At 40.6% G+C, this 27,143-nt stretch overlaps 1 protein-coding gene across 1 annotated transcript in view; it reads left to right on the top strand.

Moving 5' to 3' along the window:
• The window catches only part of LOC118401180 (voltage-dependent calcium channel subunit alpha-2/delta-1), an 80,757-nt gene extending 66,359 nt beyond the window's left edge, over positions 1-14,398 (top strand). Inside the window, 4 exon segments of the mRNA XM_035798476.2 lie at positions 9,677-9,789; positions 10,713-10,795; positions 11,726-11,764; positions 11,766-14,398. Coding sequence (XP_035654369.1) covers positions 9,677-9,789; positions 10,713-10,795; positions 11,726-11,764; positions 11,766-11,837 — 307 coding nt within the window. The 3' untranslated portion in view covers positions 11,838-14,398.
• The last annotated feature ends 12,745 nt before the right edge of the window (positions 14,399-27,143 follow it).

Genomic DNA, 27,143 nt, shown 5'->3' with positions numbered 1-27,143 from the left:
TCCCTAAGGTTATCTTACAGGACAAAGCATGAATACAGATATGTGTACTAGACCAGAGGTCTAGAAGCCTAACAAATGAGAATTGATCATACAAAGGCATTTAATTTAATTTATAGCATCTGAAGAAGTAACCTTTCATCCCATAACCAACCAGCATTGACCAATCAAATGATATCAGTAACTTAAACACTCCCAGGCCCAATCTCCACAGGGTGTCACAGCATTTAAATGTTTGTGTGGGGGGTGAGACCAATGGAAATAAGACAGAATTCCTGAGAAGATCATAAAATATTTTTGCATATAGTAATTCAGATTTCACCCTATACAGATACAACTAACCCCCGAGATTATGTACATACATGTAGATAACATCAAAGTTATCCTCAGTGAACAAGTTTCAGATAGATACCATACATGGATACTATACTATTCTTATATCACATTTAATATGCATTGCTCTGAATACTGTAACAGAGATATTTACATGTTGACCCTTCAGAGAGGGAAGGGTTGAGTAGTCTTTTGGCATTGTCCTTTGTTCCTGCACCATTTGCCATGCAGGTGTCAGAGAGCATATAAAATTAGGGCCAAGCCTAAAAGCTCATCCCGATATGTCATCCTCTGGTGGGGTAGCTCCGGAATGAGATCAGTTTCCTGTCCTCCTCTGTGTTTTCCTGCTCTTTCCAGGCAGCTGCTGCCGGCTTGGCTCTGATCAGATGCACATTACCTTGATCTGTTAGGAGCTGGACACAGAGGGAAGCACTGTTTACTGAGAGCTCTCTCCCGTTTACCCCTGTTTATGTACTGCAACTCACACATGATGTGGGGGTTGAATGTAGGTAGAAATGCAGTGGGTATATGAGCCACATGTGCCTGACTTTCTTTCTCTTCAACATTAACAACTAAAGACACTTAAACTTTGAGTGCCATAAAGAAAGAGCCATTCCACAGACGGCGAGTGTTGCTCCATTGCCCTGTAGTATGTGTGTGATTTAGTATTGTCTCTGTGTATGTCTGAACCAGATTTGTATCACCATGGTAAGCACATGTGTGTGATGATGCAAGTGGCAGGAACGGACAGCTTTTTAAACTTCTTATGGCTAGGGGTTCCGCTAGCGGCACCCCTCGACAACATTCCGCTGAAAAGGCAGCGCGTGAAATTCACATTTCTTTTTTTAAATATGTAACTTTCACACATTAACAAGAGCAATACACCAAATGAAAGATAAATGTATTGTTAATCTACCCATCGTGTCCAGTTTCAAAAAGGCTTTACAGCGAAAGCACAACATATGTTAGGTCAGAGCGAAGTCACAAAAACACACACAGCCATTTTTCCAGCCAAAGGGAGCAGTCACACTCATAGGACATCATGTTACACAATACATGTATGTTTTGTTCGATAAAGTACATATTTATATCCAAAAATCTCAGTTAACATTGGCGCGTTACTTTCAGTAATGTTTTGCTTCCAAAACATCTGGTGATTTTGCAGAGAGCCACATAAATTTCCAGAAATAATCATAATAAACATTGATAAAAGATGCAAGTGTTATTCACAGAATTAAAGATGGACTTCTTCTTAATGCAACCGCTGTGTCAGATTTTGGAAAAACAGAAAAAGCACACCATGCAATAATCTGAGTACGGCGCTCAGAGACCAAGCCAGCCAAAGAAATATCCGCCATGTTGTGGAGTCAACATTAGTTAGAAATAGCATTATAAATATTCACTTACCTTTGATGATCTTCGTCAGAACGCACTCCCAGGAATCCCAGTTCCACAATAAATGTTTGATTTGTTCGATAAAGTTAACCATTTATGTCCAAATCCTCCTTTTTGTTAGCGCTTTCAACCCAGTAATCCATCTACATGAGGCACGAGTACTAGGTCCAGACAAATTCCAAAAGTTCCGTAACAGTCCGTAGAAACATGTCAAACGATGTATAGAATCAATCTTTAGGATGTGTTTAACATACATCTTCAATAGTGTTCCAACCGGAGAATTCCTTTGTCTGTAGAAAAGCAATGGAACGCAAGCTACCTCTCACGTGAACGAGCTTCACGAGCTTGTGGCCAGACCACTGACTCAAGGAGCCCTTATGAGCCCCTCCTTTACAGTAGAAGCCTCAAACAAGTTTCTAAAGACTGTTGACATCTAGTGGAAGCCTTGGAAAGTGCAATTTGACCCCATAGACACTCTGTATTCAGTAGGCCAAGCTTTGAAAAACTACAAACCTCATATTTCCCACTTCATGGTTGGATTTTTCTCAGGTTTTCACCTGCCATATGAGTTCTGTTATACTCACAGACATCATTCAAACAGTTTTAGAAATTTCAGAGTGATTTCTATCCAAATCTAGCAGTTCACTCTGGGCACTCTTTTCATCCAAACGTGAAAATGCTGCCCCCTATCTCAAACAGGTTTTAATTTACTCTCATCTGAGGCAGTTGAAGAACATGTCGTGTGAAAGTTTTGGTAGTGTGTTTTCCTATGTGTTTGGGTTGGAATCTGGTAGAGCTGTTTCTCTCCGGCTCTCTCCTGGAATAATAGTGAATTACATTGAAGGAATAATAGGACATTCCATAGAAGGGAAGTGCAGTGGCATGTGTTCACGGATGCCAAGGAAGGCCAAGGTTCTCCATATAAAATCTAATAATTATAAAAATGTATCTTTCGTTTCTCTGTTTCATAATGTTCCTTCAATTGGCAAGTGGCTTTCTCAACTGAGGAATCAGAGTGAGGAATCAGATCCCATGTATCTGATGCTATATGGTCAAAAAAGAGTATGACATGTTGGCATGTTGCTGCCAGTAGCATTGAATTCAATAGCTAGCATTTGGCCTCCCTTGATAATTCCGATAACCAATCAGTGTCGATCTGAGCTGAGTGAGCTCAACTGTGAATGGTCCTGGCACAGCAAAACATATGTAATTTCAAGGAAGGCCATTTTGGATTTGACTTCCTACCAATCAAATCACACCAAAGAAAAATGTAATTGTTAGCTTATGGTGTGTGTCGTTGTCCTTCAGTAGCTAGCTATGGATAGAGATGGGGATGAAGAGTTTCTAGTTTAAAACGATTATGTAGCAGCTGAAAATCAAGGAGAATGGGAGGCCAATTCCAAAATAGGGTATGGTGCAGGGGAGATGAGCATGGGGTGGAACCTAATCTTTTAACACTGAAAATTACAATAGGACCGACTGGCTAGCTGGGAGTGCTAGGCTAAAGAAGCTGTTTTGCTGGCCATGCCTTCTATTAGACAAAATTACATATTTGCTCAACAACCATTGGGACACCACTGATTTTTCTTATCTTGCAAACCTGGGCAGGTCCCTTGCCCGACATAGAAAGAAAAAAAACACATTATGGCAAACCTAAAACTTAATCTCTTTGGTAGAGTTCGGATCAACAAGACTTTGACCAGGCTGCATTGATTCATGTCCAGAGGCACACTGAATGTGTGATGAAAAACAGAGACATTTTAGTAATGACATTATTACAACTTGACCAAACCAGCTGTGAAATTAACTTTGCCATCTAAATTTAACTTGCATTTGCCTATGCTGTGTAGGTCACGTAACTATTTGTTAAATGCAATATTTTCTTTGTACACTTAAACATAACAGATGTTGCTCTCCGGTTTTAACTGTGATGAAACACAAATTTACAGTGCCTTCAGAAAGTATTCACACCCCTTGACTTTTTCCACGTTTGCCCGACCACCTCAAATCAAATCAAATCAAATCAAATTTTATTTGTCACATACACATGGTTAGCAGATGTTAAATGCGAGTGTAGCGAAATGCTTGTGCTTCTAGTTCCGACAATGCAGTGATAACCAACAAGTAATCTAACTAACAATTCCAAAACTACTGTCTTATACACAGTGTAAGGGGATAAGGAATATGTACATAAGGATATATGAATGAGTGATGGTACAGAGCAGCATACAGTAGATGGTATCGAGTACAGTATATACATATGAGATGAGTGTGTAGACAAAGTAAACAAAGTGGCATAGTTAAAGTGGCTAGTGATACATGTGTTACATAAGGATGCAGTCGATGATGTAGAGTACAGTATATACATATGCATATGAGATGAATAATGTAGGGTAAGTAACATTATATAAGGTAGCATTGTTTAAAGTGGCTAGTGATATATTTACATAATTCCCATCAATTCCCATTATTAAAATGGCTGGAGTTGGGTCAGTGTCAATGACAGTGTGTTGGCAGCAGCCACTCACACTGTTAGTGGTGGCTGTTTAACAGTCTGATGGCCTTGAGATAGAAGCTGTTTTTCAGTCTCTCGGTCCCAGCTTTGATGCACCTGTACTGACCTCGCCTTCTGGATGATAGCGGGGTGAACAGGCAGTGGTTCGGGTGGTTGATGTCCTTGATGATCTTTATGGCCTTCCTGTAACAACGGGTGGTGTAGGTGTCCTGGAGGGCAGGTAGTTTGCCCCGGTGATGCGTTGTGCAGTCCTCACTACCCTCTGGAGAGCCTTACGGTTGAGGGCGGAGCAGTTGCCGTACCAGGCGGTGATAAAGCCCGCCAGGATGCTCTCGATTGTGCATCTGTAGAAGTTTGTGAGTGCTTTTGGTGACAAGCCGAATTTCTTCAGCCTCCTGAGGTTGAATAGGCGCTGCTGCGCCTTCTTCACGACGCTGTCAGTGTGAGTGGACCAATTCAGTTTGTCTGTGATGTGTACGCCGAGGAACTTAAAACTAGCTACCCTCTCCACTACTGTTCCATCGATGTGGATAGGGGGTGTTCCCTCTGCTGTTTCCTGAAGTCCACAATCATCTCCTTAGTTTTGTTGACGTTGAGTGTGAGGTTATTTTCCTGACACCACACTCCGAGGGCCCTCACCTCCTCCCTGTAGGCCGTCTCGTCGTTGTTGGTAATCAAGCCTACCACTGTTGTGTCGTCCGCAAACTTGATGATTGAGTTGGAGGCGTGCGTGGCCACGCAGTCGTGGGTGAACAGGGAGTACAGGAGAGGGCTCAGAACGCACCCTTGTGGGGCCCCGTGTTGAGGATCAGCGGGGAGGAGATGTTGTTGCCTACCCTCACCACCTGGGGGCGGCCCGTCAGGAAGTCCAGTACCCAGTTGCACAGGGCGGGGTCGAGACCCAGGGTCTCGAGCTTGATGACGAGCTTGGAGGGTACTATGGTGTTGAATGCCGAGCTGTAGTCGATGAACAGCATTCTCACATAGGTATTCCTCTTGTCCAGGTGGGTTAGGGCAGTGTGCAGTGTGGTTGAGATTGCATCGTCTGTGGACCTATTTGGGCGGTAAGCAAATTGGAGTGGGTCTAGGGTGTCAGGTAGGGTGGAGGTGATATGGTCCTTGACTAGTCTCTCAAAGCACTTCATGATGACGGAAGTGAGTGCTACGGGCGGTAGTCGTTTAGCTCAGTTACCTTAGCTTTCTTGGGAACAGGAACAATGGTGGCCCTCTTGAAGCATGTGGGAACAGCAGACTGGTATAGGGATTGATTGAATATGTCCGTAAACACACCGGCCAGCTGGTCTGCGCATGCTCTGAGGGCGCGGCTGGGGATGCCGTCTGGGCCTGCAGCCTTGCGAGGGTTAACACGTTTAAATGTCTTACTCACCTCGGCTGCAGTGAAGGAGAGACCGCATGTTTCCGTTGCAGGCCGTGTCAGTGGCACTGTATTGTCCTCAAAGCGGGCAAAAAGTTATTTAGTCTGCCTGGGAGCAAGACATCCTGGTCCGTGACTGGGCTGGATTTCATCTTGTAGTCCGTGATTGACTGTAGACCCTGCCACATGCCTCTTGTGTCTGAGCCGTTGAATTGAGATTCCACTTTGTCTCTGTACTGACGCTTAGCTTGTTTAATAGCCTTGCGGAGGGAATAGCTGCACTGTTTGTATTCAGTCATGTTGCCAGACACCTTGCCCTGATTAAAAGCAGTGGTTCGCGCTTTCAGTTTCACGCGAATGCTGCCATCAATCCACGGTTTCTGGTTAGGGAATGTTTTTATCGTTGCTATGGGAACGACATCTTCGACGCACGTTCTAATGAACTCGCACACCGAATCAGCGTATTCGTCAATATTCCCATCTGACGCAATACGAAACATGTCCCAGTCCACGTGATGGAAGCAGTCTTGGAGTGTAGAGTCAGCTTGGTCTGACCAGCGTTGGACAGACCTCAGCGTGGGAGCCTCTTGTTTTAATTTCTGCCTGTAGGCAGGGATCAGCAAAATGGAGTCGTGGTCAGCTTTTCCGAAAGGGGGCGGGGCAGGGCCTTATATGCGTCGCGGAAGTTAGAGTAACAATGATCCAAGGTTTTACCACCCCTGGTTGCGCAATCGATATGCTGATAAAATTTAGGGAGTCTTGTTTTCAGATTGGCTTTGTTAAAATCCCCAGCTACAATGAATGCAGCCTCCGGATAAATGGTTTCCAGTTTGCAAAGAGTTAAATAAAGTTCGTTCAGAGCCATCGATGTGTCTGCTTGGGGGATATATACGGCTGTGATTATAATCGAAGAGAATTCTCTTGGAAGATAATGCGGTCTACATTTGATTGTGAGGAATTCTAAATCAGGTGAACAGAAGGATTTGAGTTCCTGTATGTTTCCTTCATCACACCATGTCCCGTTAGTCATGAGGCATACGCCCCGCCACTCTTCTTACCAGAGAGATGTTTGTTTCTGTCCGCGCGATGCGTGGAGAAACCCGTTGGCTGTACCGCCCTGGATAGCGTCTTCCCAGTAAGCCATGTTTCCGTAAAGCAAAGAACGTTACAGTCTCTGATGTCCCTCTGGAATGCCACCCTTGCTCGGATTTCATCAACCTTGTTGTCGAGAGACTGGACATTGGCAAGAAGAATACTGGGAAGTGGTGCGCGATGTGCCCTTTTTCGGAGTCTGACCAGAACACCGCCGCGTTTCCCTCTTTTTCGTAGTCGTTTCCTTGGGTCGCTGCAAGCGATCCATTCCGTTGTCCTGTTTGTAAGGCAGAACACAGGATCCGCATCGCGGAAAACATATTCTTGGTCGTACTGATGGTGAGTTGACGCTGATCTTATATTCAGTAGTTCTTCTCGACTGTATGTAATGAAACCTAAGATGACCTGGGGTACTAATGTAAGAAATAACACGTAAAAAAACAAAAAACTGCATAGTTTCCTAGGAACGCGAAGCGAGGCGGCCATCTCAGTCGGCGCCGGAAGTAATACTCCTCGATTAATACACCTCGATTCTGTCTTATGTTGCAAAATTTGTAATTGTGTTTTTACATTGTAAAGAAAAGGTATATCATAAACTGCAGTTGAGGAACAATGGGAAAGTAATTCTGCTTTGAAAGATGATAAACTTGTAACCCCACTTTTGAGAAAATGTAGTTCTCACAAGTAGTTAGCAAAACAATGAACCATAATCCCAACAAATACAGTTCAAACGGATTGTCAAAGCTAGCCACCATGCATGAAATGTTGTAGTATGAATCTTCAGGTAGATGAAGCTAACCAACTAGGTTCAATGCTAGCTAACATTACATGAAATCAAATGTTATTGGTCACGTAGACGTGTTTAGCAGATGTTATTGTGGATGTTTTGAAATTATTGTGTTTCTAGCTCCAACAGTGCAGTAATATCAAACAAGTAGTATCTAACAATTTCACAGCAATACACACAATACACACACATCTGAAGTAATGGAATGGAATTAAGAATATATAACTATTTGGACAAGCAATGTCAGAGTGGCATAGACTAAGGTACAATAGAATAGAATACAGTATATACAGTGGGGAGAACAATTATTTGATACACTGGCGATTTTGCAGGTTTTCCTACTTACAAAGCATGTAGAGATCTGTAATTTTTTATCATAGGTACACTTCAACTGTGAGAGACGGAATCTAAAACAAAAATCCAGAAAATCACATTGTATGATTTTTAAGTAATTAATTAGCATTTTATTGCATGACATCGTCAATGCTATTGTCAGAGGCTACCCGGAACATATCCCAGTCCGCGGGATCAAAACAATCTTAGTGTTGATTCTGATTGGTCAGACCAACATTGAATAGTCCTTAGCACTGGTACTTCCTGTTTGAGTTTCTGCCTATAGGAAGGGAGAAGCAAAATGGAGTTGTGATCAGATTTGCAGAAGGGAGGGCGGGGAGTGCCTTGTAGGCATGCCGGAAGTTGGAGTAGCAGTTGTCAACTGTTGTAGCAGCGCGAGTTCTTCAGCCAATGTGTTGACAGAACTTTGGTAGCATTTTCCTCAAATTTGCTTTGTTAATACTCCCAGCTACAATAAATGTTGCCTCAGGAAATGTGTTTTACAGTTTGCATAAAGTCCAGTGAAGTTCTTTGAAGTCCGTTGTGGTATCAGCTTGACTATAACTGAATATAATTGTCTTGGGAGGTAATACGGTCAGCATTTGATTATGAGGTATTCTTGGTTGGGTGAACAAAAGGACTTGAGTTCCTGTATGTTATCACAATAACACCAACTGGCTGTACAGACTCAGACAGTATATCCTGAGAAACAGAGTATGTTACAATCCCTGATCTCTCTGGAAGGAAATCCTTGCCATGAGCTCGTAAACTTTATTATCCAGAGGCTGAACATTAACGAGTAATATACTCGGTGGGTGGTGTACCTCTTCCCCGCCGGCGATGTTTTGGATCAGCCTCTGGAATCAGTTCAATTACACTGGGAGGGTAAGAACAAAGGATCAGATTTGGGAAAGTCTTATTCCTGTTTGTAATCCTAATAATGCTGGTGAGTTACCACCTCTCTGATATCCAAAAGTTATTCCTGGCTATGTGTTATAACACAAAACATTTTCTGGGCTAATACTGTAAGAAATACACACAAAAAAAATCTGCAAATTTGCTTAGGGCCTAGACGCACGGCTGCCATTTCTATTGGCGCCATTTTCTGTGATTATGCTATAACTGGCAATACAATGCAAATACATTTCTGAGAAACCAATAATATAACTACCCAGATCACACGTAACATTAGCTAGCGAGCCAGCAAGCTGACATTCACTAGCTAGCTAACAGTACATTTTAACTTGCAATGAAAACAACTTCCTGGCAGAATTTGACATGTATAATACCTGAAAATGTAGCTAGACTCTTACCCGTATACGCAGATGAACGCTTCACGGTAGACTGCAACCACTTTCACTGAGTAAGACGTCCTGAGTTGTTTTCGTTTTGATTGTAGCGAAAAAAATATAAATTTAATCCATTTTGAATTATGGCTGTAGCACAACAAAATGTGGAATTAGGGGGGTATGAGGGGTATGAATATTTTCTAAATGCACTGTATGTGGTTGAATTTATTCTGCCACTCTGTGACACCTGTATTTTAGAACATTGTCTGTGATATGGCATTATCGGCCTCATTTTGGCTATCACAGTGCCTTAGAAATGCATTTTTTAACAGAGCAAACAACACAATTGTCAAAACATATGTTGGAAAGAAATATATATCAGTTTGGCTTCCCCATTGATTTTGCCCACGCACCGCTACTGGGGAAGTGTTCTCTCATGTGTGTAGTGTTTAGATGGTTACCATTCCTCTCCTCTCATCCTTTTAGTATGTACAGTATAATGTTGAGTAGCTTACTAAGGTGTGTGTGTGTGTGTGTGTGTGTGTGTGTGTGTTTTTCAGGATGTATCGAGCTGAGAAGCTGCCCAACACTAACCTGGTGTTTCTGATCACTGATGCCAAGACCACCTGTCTGTCCTGTGACCCCAGACCACTACGACAGGCAGAGCAACCATGTTTCCTTCCACACACACCCACACACATCCTATTGCAATCATTTTCTAGTCAGTATTACTGCTCGATTAAAACTTTTATTCTCATAGTATAAATTAATATGGAGCTGTGTATCTGAGTGGAACATCTGGAACCCATGTTGGGATCACTTTCAATCAGTGTAAAGTGTAAGTGTGTGCATGTCTACGAGATATATGTGTTTGGGGCTTTAGATTCCTGCTGATGTAAAGTGTCATCATCCCAGGTCAGAGAGAGTTCAAACAAAAGGCCTGCAGTTTACAGCTCAGTTTGAGGACAAACACACACACTCATCCACACACACACAGCATACATTTAAAACATACACACTACACTCTATTGCACACAACTAAGAGGCTGTCCAATCACAGTGTCATGTTCAATCATCGGGGTGATATTTATAATGGAATTGTTAAAGTGTAACACTCTTCCACAGACAGGGTGATACACAGGTTCGTGTTTTTCGTTATAAATCTTGTTCTGGAGGCAGCTCTGCAGAGTGGTCACTAGCTGGCACTACTACAATGTCATACAATCTGATTTTAAACCTACCACTACTCTCAACCCTAACCTTAACCACATTGCTAACCCTAATGCCTAACCTTAAATTAAGATCAAAGCAATTTTTTCCCCCATAAATTTTTACATGAAAGACTATTTTGACTTTGCATCCGGCCCATCTAGTGGAAATCACTCAGTTCTGCCTGCAGGACAAGACTCCCAATAAACATCAACCTGCCGGTGATACGTATGAGCTTGTAAGGGAGTGTGTTAAAGATGTGATTTGGAGATGTATGTTTGACCAAGATGCGTCTGTATTTAAGATCAGAGTGCGTGTGTATATTTTTGAGGTTTGTGTTGCAGATTTGTTTGTGCGTTAGTATTTCCTTAGTGTGTGCATGTGCAGCCCAAGGTCCAGATCGCTGTGAGCTAGCTCAGAACCCCAGATACAGGAAAGGACCTGACGTGTGTTTCGACAACAACGTAGACGTAAGACAAACACGTGCGCACACATATTTTATTTTTCTCTATCTCTCTCTCTCTCTCTCTCTTGTTCTCTCTCCCTCTTGATCTCTCTCTCTTTCCATTGCTTGGTTTGGATGTTCTTCATTGCCTGATTGCATGAATTGGTTTGTGTGTGTCTCTGGCCTGTCCCCTTCCTCATGTTGCTGCAGGAGTTGATGCTGGGCCCAGGAATATTCCCTGTCAATAAAAACTGAACTGAGACCTGTGTCTCTCCACCCTGTGTTACACACAGCAACTACTAACTGACCGGAAATCTACTGATAGGCCTTAAACACAACCACTACTATCTATGTGTTAATAATGATGACCAGGATTCTAGTACTGTAGCTACTTCCTTCAAATAATTAAACACACTTGGATAATCCCAGAGCAAAAGGAAAATAAGGTACCAATACAGTATATCATGTAATTCTCTACCAGGTGAATAGTGTACTGTAGAGTAAAAGAGATCTACCACCTGTTATAGACCTGTCACACACACAGGCCGGTAGTGATGTTTAGGGTGGCCTGGGAATGGAAGGTACGATATTGTACAGCAGATGTAGATCCTCTATGGAGAGTGAAAGTAGGACTCTCTCCCCACAGCTGAACTATGGAAGTTGCGCTGCAGTCTATATTCCCTGTAAATAGAGGAAGTGCCAGATGGGTTTCCTGCCTTTGACGGTGTGCAGTACTGTACGACACGAACACACACACACACGAAGGCCAAGGGCACGCATGGATATCCTGAACACTGGCATCAAACAACAGGAGGCTACACACACACACTGAACATTCTATAATGTTGCACCCTTCTGAACGCAAAAATGTATGTTCTCTATTATTTGCCAGCGTAATCTGAGTTTGAATTGTCTGATTGGTGCTTGTCTGATTAACGGATGTTGTGACCAACAGGAGGATGATTCTGACTGTGGGGGCGGGACCTCTCTAAGCCGCTTCCGCTTGGCCCATGTTGGGACTCCAACTACTGCTGCTGTGGCTCCTCACTGGCCCCCGACACTCATGACCCCTACAGCCACACACATCTCAACCAGACAGTGTTTTACATTGGACCGTTTTCTGACTCTCCATCTCCTGAATGTCATCACTGATCTGTTAACGCACTGCCAATATGGAAGAGAAGTCACTCTCCTGCTCTCCAATCATTCTCCAAAGCCAAAGAGGTGCTCTTTCCTCCCTCTCCTCTCTTCTCCACCATGTTGACTGAGCTATTCTATTATATGGTGTATTCTTTGGAGCTAACCAAACCCTTTAAGTCATCATCATAAATGTACTTGTATATGTTTTGGTTGGAGTAAGAGGGAGGTTGAGTGTCTGTCCTTTATAATTCACTGATACGAATGATTTAGGCTTAGTTTCTGTTGTTTATGATATTTATTATACTGTACAGTACAGAAAAAATATAATTATGAAGACGACAAAACCTGTAACTGAAATGGAAAGCAAAGTTATTGATAATCCAACGGTTTTGATTTACAGTTGAATTCGGAAGTTTACATACACCTTTGCCAAATACATTTAAACTTTTTCACAATTCCTGACATTTAATCCTAGTAAAAGTTCCCTGTCTTAGGTAGTTAGGATCACCACTTTATTTTAAGAATGTGAAATGTCAGAATTATAGTAGAGCTTTTATTTCTTTCATCACATTCCCAGTGGGTCAGAAGTTTACATATACTAAATTAGTATTTGCTAGCATTGCCTTTAAATTGTTTAACTTGGGTCAAACATTTTGGATAGCCTTCCACAAGCTTCCCACAATAAGTTAGGTGAATTTTGGCCCACTCCTCCTGACAGAGTTGGTGTAACTGAGTCAGGTTTGTAGGGCTCCTTGCTCACACACGCTTTTTCAGTTCTGCCCACACATTTTCGATGGGATTGAGGTCAGGTATTTGTGATGGTCACTCCAATACCTTGACTTTGTTGTCCTTAAGCCATTTTGCCACAACTTTGGAAGTATGCTTTGGGTCATTGTCCATTTGGAAGACCCATTTGCGACCAAGCTTTAATTTCCTGACTGATGTCTTGAGATGTTGCTTCAATATATCCACATAATTTTCTTCCCTCATGATGCCATCTATTTTGTGAAGTGCATCAGTCCCTCCTGCAGCAAAGCGCCCCCACAACATGATGTAGATGTCCTAACCGACTTGCCAAAACTATAGTTTGTTAACAAGAAATTTGTGGAGTGGTTGAAAAGAGAGTTTTAATGACTCCAACCTAAGTCTATGTAAATTTCCGACTTCAACTGTATTTATTTATTCATGCAGGTCAAACAGCAGTATGTGAATAGATCCAGTAGACTAGAGTATGGTTCACTCAATAGAGAGCTGAAGAACACTGTCACCATTCCAGGAATGGGGATAGTTGACCCATGATAGATCTTTCTCTGCTAACATTCAGGGTCAAATCGTACTTTCATATCTTTATGGTCACGTTAGCAATCCTTGGGTACCAATCAGTGACCTAGGCCAATTATTTTCTAATACTTTTGGTGTGCTTTGTTTAGCTTCACATACAGGGTAGGCAGGCATTTGCACTTTTGGAACTATTAAATGTGTTCCATTGCACCAGGCAAGCTATATTTAGTGCAACTCAAGTCTTTGAAAGTACAGTATGCATATGACCCAGGTCTGTATAGATACTGTATAGATACTGATACAGTATAACTTCATTTGATGCATCAGATTCCCAGTGCCTATGTAGCTTCAACATACCATTCATTTATCCAAAGTTATTCTTTGATGGATAGTCATTGGAATTATGTCCCAAAGTGTCCGTTGCATGCCGTACTGTATGCTATGTGTATTAGTAGAGTAGGAGCAGTAGCTCAGAGATATGTTTCTTATGTTCCGTAGCTAGCTGGTATCTACCTAGCCTGGGTGGCAGTCTGTTTCAGCTTCAGACTGGCAGATAGGCTTGAACAATATGCTCCTGGAGTTAGTTTCCTACTGTATCCCCAGACTCAGGATTTCAGGAACGTGAAAGACAGAAAAGCTTTCCGAAAGGCTTAAGTTGTTTCACAGACCCTGGTGAGCAGACAACTGGAGAATGATATCAGCATATCTAAAGACTGTTTCTTTCTCATCTTCTTCTTGTTCCTCTTCTGCTTGTTTCTTCTTTGTGTTGCTTTCTAAAATCTGTAAACGAGAGTTAAGTTCTCAGTTACACATTACAAAACCGCAGCACTGTAACCCTAACCCAAAATTAAGTACTTACTGTATGATCTTTGCCAATACTGTCCCCTCTGCCATGGCCATCTAGTGACCACCAGATTTGGAGCGTTCAGGATCATGCCTGTTTATTGGAGTAGCGTGTTGATGTGTGAATAATGCCAACGGCATGATGTAGCCATGGAATGGGCATGTCCCTGGAGTATCTCTGATTGTGCTTTAATACATTACTTACTATTTTGTGGAACTTGACTAGCCTGATACAATTTTGTATATATTTGTACAATAATGACATTTAGTGTATAAAAAAGAAACAGAAAAAAAATGGAAAATAATGTTCATAACATGGTGTTGATTCTTGTGAAAATATATATTCTCAATAAAAGTGTATTATTGTTACATCCAACTTGGCATTATTGGACATCCAACTTGGCATGCAATTACTGCTTACTGTTTGAGGCTCCCCTGTTCTCACAAGCAATAATGAAATCATATTTTTTTTTACATTTTAGTAGACACTCTTATCCAGAGCAACTGGGGTTAAGTGCCTTGCTCAAGGGCACATCAACAGGTTTTTCACACAGTCAGCTCAGGAATTTCAACCAGCGACCTTTTGGTTACTGGCCCATTGCACTTAACCGCTAGACTACCTGTCAGTTAATAATGAAGGTCACTGTATGCAATTATAACCACTAATCTCTGCCATCTAGCAGTGTTTGGTTTAGTATCATATGGTACTGACAGACATGAAATGACCATGGTGGTCTAGTTAACAGACAAAACAAATATGACATGTTCTTGTGCTCTCCAGCACACTGGTAATGCATTTTTCAAAATGCAATGTTCCTCATATTGCTCAGATTATCTGAAAGAGCAATATGTTATTATGTAACCATTAGTTACGGCGAGTCTGCCTATGACATACATACCTTTTGTGTATTATTCTTCAAGGCTTGGGATTCATTATGACAACTTTAATTTCCATACATTTTCTCGGAATGATAATTAGACTGTATAACTACTGGACTCCCTAACTGTTGATACATCATGGTTCTAGTCATAGTATAAGGGTTCTCACTGTGAATAACCTGGTTCCAATGGGACATTATTGAACCACAAAGTGACCCACACTCTAAAAGGCCTGCAAACTCTCATATTACCATTACATAATGGGATATTATGGATGCAAATTTTGTCTATAATGTGCTATTGGAGAAAGATAGTGTATATGCCTTCTTTCTTTAAGCAGAATGATTTTCCTAATATCTAAGTATATTGTGATGTGAGTGCTGCTTTCTGTGCCACACATACATACAGTACACAGCATTACAGAGGACAGGCAAGCTTGCAGACGAAAGCCAGGGAGGTGTGTAGTGACAGAGCATGTCCCCTGTACCAGACTGTGTCTCCACTCTCCTGACAGGGGGATTCACAGAGACAGGCCTGGCCTGGCCACTTTTCTGATCTGGTCTTTCTTACAGACCAGATGTCAGCATCACAGCTCTGACAGGACACAGTGTTGTTAGGTTTATGTTGTTGTTTATCTGATGTTATCTTTGGATGAATGCAACCACAGCTCATTTTAAGAGCTTTGTGTTTGTTATACTGGGCAACAAAACCTCAAAAGGATCACGTTGGGCTGTACTGGGGGGTCTTGTTGTTTTGTCTATGTGTGAAGGGATGGTTACACTGTAAAACCATGAAGCACTGTAAACGTCAGTGTTTAAAACTTAATCATTAGGCATTTAGATTTGCCAATAAGTGTTCTCATCTTAAACACAGGTGTTGAGAATGCAAGATTAAACATGATAGTCATATTTTTCCAGTCAGTTTAAAAACAGGAAAACACACAGTTGAAGTCGGAAGTTTACATACACCTTAGTCAAATACATTTAAACTCAGTTTTTCACAGTTCCTGACATTTAATCTAAGTAACAATTCCCTGTCTAAGGTCAGTTAGGATCACCACTTTATTTTAAGAATGTTAAATGTCAGAATAATAGTAGAGAATGATTTATGTCAGCTTTAATTTATTTCATCACATTCCCAGTGGGTCAGTAGTTTACATTCTACTAAATACTAATTAAGTGTATTGCCTCAATTGTTTAAATTGGGTCAATCGTTTCGGGTAACCTTCCACAAGCTTCCCACAATAAGTTGAGTGAATTTGTCCCATTCCTCCTGGCAAAAATGATGTAACTGAGTCAGGTTTGTAGGCCTCCTTGCTCGCACATGCTTTATCAGTTCTGCCCACAAATTTTCTATAGGAAAATATTTTCTATAGGGCTTTGTGATGGCCACTCCAATAAATTGACTTTGTTGACCTTAAGCCATTTTGCCACAACTTTGGAAGTATGCTTGGGGTCATTGTTCATTTGGAAGACCTATTTGCGACCAAGCTTTAACAAGACTGATGTCTTGAGATGTTGCTTCAATATATCCACGTAATTTTCCTCCCTCATGATGCCACCTATTTTGTGAAGTGCACCAGTCTCTCCTACAGCAAAGCACCCCCACAACATGATGCTGCCACCCCCGTGCTTCAGAGTTGGGATGGTGTTCTTCGGCTTGCAAGCTTCCCCCTTTTTCCTCCAAACATAATGATGGTCATGATGGCCAAACAGTTCTATTTTTGTTTCATCAGATCAGAGGACATTTCTCCAAAAAGTACGATCTTTGTCCCCATGTGCAGTTGCAAACCGCATTCTGGCTTTTTTATGGCGGTTTTGATGCAGTGGCTTCTTCCTTGCTGAGTGGCCTTTCAGGTTATGTCAATATAGGACTCATTTTACTGTGGATATAGATTTTTTTGTACCTGTTTCCTCCAGGATCTTCACAAGGTCCTTTGCTGTTGTTCTGGGATTGATTTGCACTTTTCGCACCAAAGTACGCTCATCTCTAGGAGACAGAACGTGTCTCCTTCCTGAGCGGTATGACGGCTGCGTAGTCCCATGGTGTTTATACTTGCATACTATTGTTTGTACAGATGAATGTGGTACCTTCAGGCGGTCTACAATTGCGGTCTACAATTTTTTTCTGAGGTCTTGGCTGATATCTTTTGATTTTCCCATCATGTCAAGCAAAGAGGCACTGAGTTTGAAGGTAGGTCTTGAAATACATCCACTGGTACGCCTCCAATTGATTCAAATTATGTAAATTAGCCTATCAGAAGCTTGGAAAGCCATGACATAATTTTCTGGAATTTTCCAAGCTGTTGAAAGGCACAATCAACTTAGTGTGTGTAAACGTCTGACCTACTGGAATTGTGATACAGAGAATTATAAGTGAAATAATCTGTCTGTAAACAACTGTTGGAAAAATGACTTGTGTCATGCACAAAGTAGATGTCCTAACCAACCTAAGTGTATGTAAACTTCCTACTTCAACTGTATATCTGCTAGGTGTTTAGATTTTAAATGCTAGTGTTAACTTTCCCATCGTCCTATTTAGAGTGCATTTAGTCATACAAATGTCACTTCCCATGCCTTTTATTCAGATTAGAGTTAGTAATGTCTGTCACCTTACCTACATTTCTGCACAACTGAACAGGACATTTGATTCAATAAATATTTTCAATTGCATGGTGTTGTTGTTACTCTGCTGAGTTAATTTCCAATAACTCAGAGTGAAAAAGATGTGGTAGGGGTGCTATTATCATATTTCCCAGCATGCTTTGCAGCAGGTAGATTTTTCAATATTTTGTTTTAATATCTATAGTTTTTCATGCATATTGATTGATTAATTTATACTATACAAAGATAAATAAATCACGTTTTTCTAACGCTAATTTAATCTGTAAGGGGTTGGATTTATTGCACTTGATACTGAGATGGTTGTTCCAGTTTATATGATTTTGGTAGTCTTTATAATTAATTATTTTACAACAGCAGTCATGCCTAGTGCAAGTTATAGGTGATAACATATTAAAATGGTTGAATACTCTCCTTCTTGCTGGATTCTGATGGGAACTATTAATCACTTCACGGACCTGTCACTTGAAGGTCTGTTGTTGCACATGAGCCAGTGATTTCAGCCCACATTGTAGAGGATAACTAGGCTGTAACTGAAGGCCTTGTGAAATGTGTAATATGTTTTCATAAAGGGTTTACTTTTAATTGAAACACATTCACTTAGGCAGTCACTTGGTGAAAACTAAATTTACAGAAAGTTATTAAATGCAATAATCATAAGTCTGTCACTAACAAACACAGCTGATCATATTTATGAATATTTTACCCTATCATGGAGAGATGTACTGCTTGGATTCTCTACCAACAATATAAATATTTTTTTATATAATTAATTTCATTATAATTTTGGACAAATTTAACATTATTTGAAGACAATAATAAAAAAAGATTTTAGAAATGTGAAATCTTATTTAATCTATTCATATACACCCCCAAGAGAAATGTGTCACCTAATTTTTTATTATTATCTGCGAGCACTTAAATATGGTAATGTTCACATTTTCATAATTTTTTGAGATATGTAATTCTCAAACATTCTAAGGCATTTGTGAGAATTCTATAGGAATATAGAAAGGGAAAGCGACCGTGTGTTTGTACAATTAATAAACACTGCAGTAAATGACTTAAATGTAATGTAATGTAATAAAACCTAATAAAAACATCTGTCTCATCCAGGACCAGAGTCTACGCAGACCGTTGCGCCATAGTCAATCAGAGCTACAGTAGGCCTTTATGCCAATGAGCCTTTAGCCACACGGTAACTTTGTGATGAAACGTAGAAGCAACAGTAACTTTTCATACTTTGGTCATCATACTTTTATCAGGTTTCACCCATATATCATCCAATTACATGACAAACATGTTTTTGACTGTTTATTACCTCTCAAACCTAAAAAAACATGTTAATAATGTGTTTAAAAAGTGTTACAGCGTATAAACATGTTATGGTGTTTACAATCTAAACACTGACACATTTTCATTGACATTCTAAATGCCTTGACAAGTTTTACCTCAAAAGTTTAAGCCTTTTGGGAAAAGTGTTTAGTTATGTGTTCAGATCCTAAACACTTGGTTTTACAGTGTAGCCTGGGGGGGAGGTCTGTGTGTAATGTGATATCCTTGTCTGTAGTGATGGGGGTCTTAGCTGTTGCCATGGCTGCCATCTTCTCACATGCCAGTGCTAAGCATTAACACAGAATGAGAATAAGGGATAAAGAGAGAGGGGGGGGTGAAGGAATGACCTCATCAACTTCACAAATGGTCACAGTAAAAAACACTTATTTTCTGAATGAAGTAACATTACCCAAAATAAAAAGTTTCCACATAAAGAGTCAGCACACTGCTATGTGTATCTGAGTTGTGATATACTGAATGTAGGAACTACGATGTTCAACTGAGAGAAAGACAAGCTCAATCTCTGCACTAAGTATTGACCATTGATATTGTAATTTGATCCTCATTAGTAAAACAGGCCACAACCACCCTAAGGCCAAAACTAACATGAACCTAACTGTAACCATACGGCCATTAGACCTAGCCTGTATAAACATCTCTTATCAAGTGGCCCTAATTTAGTTGACCTCTGACCTTCATTCAAATTGGTTGTAGATTAGCTCTTCCAGTCAGAGCAAAGGGAGGGGTGGGGGGAGTTGTTCCCGTAAGCAGGGTCCAGAACAAGATAGAATAGAAAATAATAGAATAGCATGGAACACCACTTATTGAATATTGTTAACATTAAATGTAAGGATATTTTGCCCTCTACTTTAATCAGAGGGCTCCCTTCACATTGCTACGTGTGAGGTGAGCATATTGGACGCAGCGTATGAGCTGTCTCCATCTATTATCCCTAACACCATCCCTTTAGGAATTTATGGTTCAGCTTAAGCCTCTGCACACATTCAGAGACCACAGGCTTTGCCAAAACCTTAAACCTGACCACATAATCACTTGCTCTTACTCTCTTTTGCTTCGTCCTTGCTTTCTTCTCACCCTCTTCCTCCCTCTCCCAACCCAGAATTTAGCCACATCCTGGATGTCCCAGCATGAATTTACAATCAGTCAACAATAAATCCCAACATTCCCCAGTATTCCTAGTATCCTTCTGTGAGGGCTGGAATTACAGTCAACATTCCCAACTTGACTTACAGGACCAGCGGTCAGTGGAAAACGGAGAACTCTCTCCAGGTGAGTATTCTCAGTGGCACAATGAGTGGAGTTGATCTCTGCATTTCCAATCTGTTTGGAATGGGGCCCAAGCACTCTCTGTACTACATGATGACTAGCTGTAAGTTTGGCCATTACTGTACAAAAACACACGTACTGTGATCTGTTGGCGGTTTAAGGTACATGGCAGTCATCATAGTTTAGTGGTCTGCCTCTGGCTGTAAAGGCCAATTAGATTCCCACCGAACACAGACAAACATGAGACTGAACAATGCTTGTGTAGAGGGGCGTGCAAGTGTATGTAGTAGCTAGATCTTTCCCAGCTTCTACATGCTTCATCAAATGGTAATATCACACACACAGACACACACACAGGGACATAAGAGAGGGGTGCACAACCAAAAGCAGGTGTGTGTGAGACCCCAGCTGCACCTTGTCTGCTAAATACACATATCAGCTCTGACACAAGCAAAACCACAAACACACACATGGTGAGAAAACTGCCTGACCAGATAGAGCTATTTCTCTCTCTCTCCCTCCACAGCAGTGTCCACCAGACAACATAGGCTGATTGTTACCTCATAAGAACAGGCCATTGTGAAATAGAAGTAAGGAAGTATTATAGTGGTAGAAATGATCCCAGTTATTAGTCACCAAAGTCACATTTTGAGGAGACTGTAGGTATAGACACACCCATTTGGAATGTTATAACAATCTTTATCAGCTAGCAAAACAATAGTGGAAAAAAAAATGTCTTTCCTCTTCAAGTGTAATGGTCTTTTATGTCAAATGGGACCTATTCTGTGTGTGTGTGTGTGACGTGTATGTATTGTACGTTGAAGGATGTGTGTCTTAAACAGTTATGGTTAGTGTGATATACAAAAGGACATGGTTTTCTACTCGGGGATTGTTTCACATCAACACCCATAAACACAGGAGATGAAGGACAAACACTAGTCTGAAAGAGAGATAAGGTGTGTCATTGGGTGTGTATGCTTGCGTGCATGTATGTGTGTATCTGGCAGATTGAAAAGGAGCTGCTGTATTTCATTGGGGAGTGTGCACCTAAGGTCGATGTCCGCACATTGGCTGCGTCTCAATCCAAAGGCTAGACTATTATGACCACGTTCCTGTTTTGCTCTAGGATGCCCACAGTACCAGTCAAAAGTTCGGACACTTACTCATTCCAGGGTTTTTCTTTATTTTGACTATTATTTACATTGTAGAATAATAGTGAAGACATCAAAACTATGAAATAACACATATGGAATCATGTAATGTGTGACTTGATAAAAGTTTATTTGTGGAATTTCTTTCTTTCTTAATTTGTGTTTGAGCCAATAAGTTGTGTTGTGACAAGGTAGAGGTGGTATACAGAAGATAGCACTATTTGGTAAAAGACCAAGTCCAGATTATGGCAAGAACAGCTCAAATAAGCAAAGTGAAATGACAGTCCATCATTACTTTAAGACATGAAGGTCAGTCAATGCAGAACATTTTAAGACATTTTCTTCAATTGCAGTCGCAAAAACCATCAAGCGCTATTATGAAACTGGCTCTCATGAGGACCGCCACAGGAAATGATGACCCAGAGTTACCTCTGCTGCAGAGGAGTTACAAGCCTCAGAAATTGCAGCCGAAATAAATGCTTCACAGACTTCAAGTAACAGACACATCTCAGCATCAACTGTTCACAGGAGACTGCGTGGATCAGGCCTTCATGGTCAAATTGCTACAAAGAAATGACTACCAAAGGACATCCAATAAGAAGAGGAGACTTTCTTGGACCAAGAAACATGAGCAATGGACATTAGACCACTGGAAATCTGTCCTTTGGTCTGATGAGTCAAAATTTAGATTTTCGGTTTCAACCACTGTCTTTGTGAGATATTTTGATTTGTTTAACACTGTTTTGGTTAATGCATGATTCCATGTGTTATTTCATAGTTTTGATGTCATAACTAACTATTCTACAATGTAGAAAATAGTAAAAATAAAGAAAAACCCTGGAATTAGTAGGCGTGTCCAAACTTTTGACTGGTACTGTATATATGGAGACTGTTTAGTGCTAACATCTTTTTTATCCTTTATTTAACAAGGTAAGTCAGTTAAAGCTACACTCGTTGTGAATCCAGGCAACAAGTCAGATTTTTAAAATGCTTTTCGGCGAAAGCATGAGAAGCTATTATCTGATAGCATGTAACATCCCAAAAGACCCGCAGGGGACGTAAACAAAATAATTTGCATAGTCGGCGCTACACAAAACGCACAAATAAAATATAAAACATTCATTACCTTTGACCATCTTCTTTGTTGGCACTCCTAGATGTCCCATAAACATCACTATTGGGTCTTTTTTTCGATTAAATCGGTCCATATATAGCCTAGATATCGATCTATGAAGACTGTGTGATCAACCGAAAAAATAGTGTTTTATAACGTAACGTCATTTTTTTAAATTAAAAAAGTCGATGATAAAGTTTCACAAAACACATCGAAATACTTTTGTAATGCAACTTTAGGTATTAGTAAACGTTAATTAAAATACCCTGCATGTGTATTTTAATGAACTTTTGAGTTTTAACGAGTGCTATTAGCATTTAGCGTAGCGCATTTGCATTTCCAGATGTCTAGATGGGACGCCTACGTGTCAGGTAGGAGCAAGGGGTTAATGCAACCGCTGTGTCAGATTTCAAAAGGCTTTACGGTGAAAGCACACTTTGCGATTATGTTAGGTCAGAGCCTAGCCACAGAAACCCATACAGACATTTTCCAAACAAGGAGACGTGCCTTGTGCATTCAGGTTACTGGAAATAACAAATTAAAGGTTTTTAATCACTTAAAGAGGGATCTTATCGAACAAAACAAACATTCATTGTTAACAATGAATGTTTGTTTTGCCACCAGATGAAGATCTTTATGACCAAAAACCTGATTAATTTTTTGTTATTTCCAGTAACTTTTGAATGACACTAAGCTAAGTCCAGACAAAAAGTCAAAAAAGTCCAATAAAAGTTAGTAGAAACATGCCAAACGATGTTTAAAGTCAATCCTCCGGTTGTTTTTGTCATACATAATCAATAATATTTCAACCGGACAAAAGCTTCGTCAATAGGAAAGGAGAAACAAGAAAGGCGCGTTCCCGATCAGGCGCATGGCTGATGTCTGGAAAGAGCTGTATCTCCTTCATTTTTCAGAATAAAAGCCTGAAACAATGCCTAAAGAATGGCCACATGTAGAGGAAGCCACAGAGCTCGTGAACTGGGTCCTAAGTCTTTCAATGGAAAAACAGCATTTCAAAATAATAGTGCCATATCAGTTCTGTTATACTCACAGACATGATTTTAAACAGTTTTGGAAACATTAGAGTGTTTTCTATCCAAATATATTAATTATATGCATATCCTAGCTTCTGGGCCTAAGTAGCAGGCAGTTTAATTTGAGCAGGCTTTTCATACGAAATTGCAATTGTTCCGGAATGAGTGAGCGTTCATGTGCAAAGAATAACATTTCAATTGTAATAATTATCAACTCTGTAGTGACTTATCAGCTGACCCCCACTCCCCTTTTGTCTAACAAGCCGCCATGCCGGTTTAGCCCACTAGGGCACATCTGCTATCATTTCTTTGTAAACATATCTATTTTGTTTGTTTGTGTTATGCATTTCTGTGAATTACTTAGTTAGTAATTACATGTTTTAAGACAATTGATGTATGGATGACTCATAGTGAAGACTGGGTTCGTGCAGATAACCAACCATTTATGAAGTCTATTGATCAGATATGAAAATATCTGAAAGTTATATTAGGAAAATTATAACTTTATAATCGGAATATTTTCCTTGGTGCCCCGACTTCCTAGTTAATTACAATTACATGATTAATCAGTTTAATCGCGTAATAGTAATTACAGAGAGTTATTTGATAAAGATTAATCTTCAGTTTAATGATGCCAAAGACACGACAGTAGCTACCAATATACTTTTAAACAACAAACTTTGCACACAAACAAAACCGAGCTCTTCCTCATTCTGCGTTGAATCTTTTTTTCATCAGACCAGGGAATCAAGGTTGCCTGCTGCTAGCAAGGCATAATGCTATGCTAGGCTAGGATAAACTTACACAAATGCTTGTCTAGCTTTGGCTGTAAAGCATATTTTGAACATCTGAGATGACAGGGTGATTAACAAAAGGCTAAGCTGTGTTCCAATATATTTCCCTTGTGATTTCATGAATAGAAATATTTTCTAGTAATATTTATGTCCGTTGCGTTATGCTAATTAGTGTCAGTTGATGACCACGCTCCCGGACCCGGGATGGGTAGTATCAAGATTAAGGTGCCTTTTGGCAAACTCCAATTGGGTTGAGGAGTGACTTTGGTCTGGCCACTCTACCATAAATGCCTGATTGATAGAGTGCTGTAGAGATACTGTAGTTGTCCTTCTGGAAAGCTTTCCCATCTCCACAGAGGAACTCTGGAGCTCTGTTAGAGTGACCATCAGGTTCTTGGTAACTTTCCGGACCAAGGCCCTTCTCCCCTGATTGCTCAGTTTGGCCGGGTGGCCAGATCTAGGAAGAGTCTTGGTGGTTCCAAACTTCTTTCATTTAAGAATGATGGAGGTCACTGTGTTCTTGGGGACCTTTAATATTGCAGAAATGTTTTGGTACCCTTCCCCAGATCTGTTCTTTGACATAATCATGTCTCGGTGCTCTACAGACAATTCCTTTGATCTCATTGCTTGGTTTTTGCTCTGACATGCACTGTTAACTGTGGGACCTTATATAGAAAGGTGTGTGCCTTTACAAATCATGTCCAATCAATTGAATTTGCCACAGGTGGTAGAAACATCTCAAGGATGATCAATGGAAACAGGATGTACCTGAGCTGAATTTGGAGTCTCACAGGGTCTATATATTTATGTAAATAAGGTATTTCTGTTTTTTTTATTTTAATAAATTAGCAAAAATGTAAATAACCAGTTATTCCTTTGCCATTATGGGGTATAGTGTATAGATTGCTGAGGATTCTTTCTTTTAAAATACATTTTTGAATAAGGCTGTAACGTAACAAAATGTTGAAAAAGTCAAGGTGTCTGAATACTTTGCAAAATTAAATTCACTTCAATCATTGTAGATGAAGGGTAGGAGACAGGTAAAAACAATGTTTAAACCTTTCAGAGGGTGAATGCAAGACAAGACGTGCCTTTGAACGAGGTATGGTAATAGGTGCCAGGTTCACCGGTTTGAGTGTGTCAAGAACTGCAACGCTGCTGGGTTTTTAATGCTCAACAGTTTTGCGTGTTTGTCAAGAATTGTCCACCACCTAAAGGAAATCCAGCAAACTTGACACAACTGTGGGATGCATTGGAGTCAACATGAGGGAGGAATGCTTTTGACACCTTGTAGAGTCTATGCCCCATCAAATTGAGGCTGTTCTCAGGACAAAAGCTGGTGCAACTTAACATAAGGAACACTTTCTAATGTGTTGTACATTCAGTAGCAGCATCGTATATGATTATTTTATGTAAGTTGGTCTGCATGTGTCTAGAATCAGAAAAAATGCATATTTTGTGTGTGTGACATTATGGCGTGAGCGTTTGTGTGTGTGTGTGTGTGTGTGTGTGTGTGTGTGTGTGTGTGTGTGTGTGTGTGTGTGTGTGTGTGTGTGTGTGTGTGTGTGTGTGTGTGTGTGTGTGTGTGTGTGTGTAGGGCCCTGTCAGTGTGCAAAAGTGAAAATAAAATAGAAGGGTCAACTCACATAGTCCGTGTAGAAATGTTGTTATTTATTCAGTTAGCTATTTAGCAGTCTTATTGCCTGGGGATAGAAGCTGTTCAGGATCCTGTGGTTGTCAGACTTTATGCACTGGTGCCGCTTGCCATGCGAAGGCAGAGAGAACAGTCTATGACTTGGGTGGCTGGAGTCGTTAACAATTTTCCAGGCTTTTCATTCACACCACCTGATATAGAGGTCCTGGGTGGCAGGGAGCTCAGCACCAGTGATGGACTCGGCTTTCCGCACTACTCTCTGTAGCACCATGCGATCAAGTGTGGTGCTATTGCCATACCATGCAGTGATGCAGCCAGTCAAGATGCTTTCAATGGTACAGCTGTATAACCTTTTGAGGTTTTGAGGTTGTTGTTCCGGCACCACACTGCCAGGTCACTGATATCCTCCCTGTAGGCTATCTCATTGTCGACGGTGATAAGGCCTACCACCGTTGTGACGTCAGAAAACATATTGATGGTGTTGGAGTTGTGCGATGTTGCCTACCCTCTCCACCTGGGGTTGGCCCTTTACCTCTAGTGATACCCCATCCCGTGAACGGGACCGTTGTCATCATCTGACACTAATTAGCATAACGCAACGGACATAAATCTTCCTAGAAAATATTCCTATTCATGAAAATCACAAGTGAAATATATTGGAACACAGCTTAGCCTTTTGTTAATCACGCTGTCATCTCAGATTTGTCAGCCAAAGCTAGACAAGCATTTGTGTAAGTTTATCGATAGCCTAGCATAGCATTATGCCTTGCTAGCAGCAGGCAACCTTGTCACGAAAATCAGAAAAGCAATCAAATGAAATCGTTTACCTTTGATGAACTTCGGATGTTTTCACTCACGAGACTCCCAGGTAGATAGCCAAAGTTCATTTTTGTCCCCAAATATTATTTTTGTAGGTGAAATAGCTCCGTTTGTTCTTCACGTTTGGCTGAGAAATCGACCGGAAATTGCGGTCATGACAACGCCAAAAAATATTCCAAATTAGCTCCATAATATGGACAGAAACATGGCAAACATTGTTTATAATCAATCCTCAAGGTGTTTTTCAAATATCTATTCGATAATATATCAACCGGGACAATTGGTTTCTCAGTAGAAGCTATTGGAATAATGGCTACCTCTGTATTTTACGCGATAATTTCTCTGGGAGCATCAGGTGACCACTTGCGCAATGAAGCCGCCTACGGGTATTCTTCAACATAAATGTGTAAAACTAGATCAC

Source organism: Oncorhynchus keta, chromosome 22 (assembly GCF_023373465.1).
Source record: "Oncorhynchus keta strain PuntledgeMale-10-30-2019 chromosome 22, Oket_V2, whole genome shotgun sequence".
In the NCBI taxonomy this organism is placed as follows: Eukaryota; Metazoa; Chordata; class Actinopteri; order Salmoniformes; family Salmonidae; genus Oncorhynchus; species Oncorhynchus keta.
Note: the sequence above shows the minus strand (reverse complement) of the source record. Positions and strands in the feature narration are given on the sequence as shown.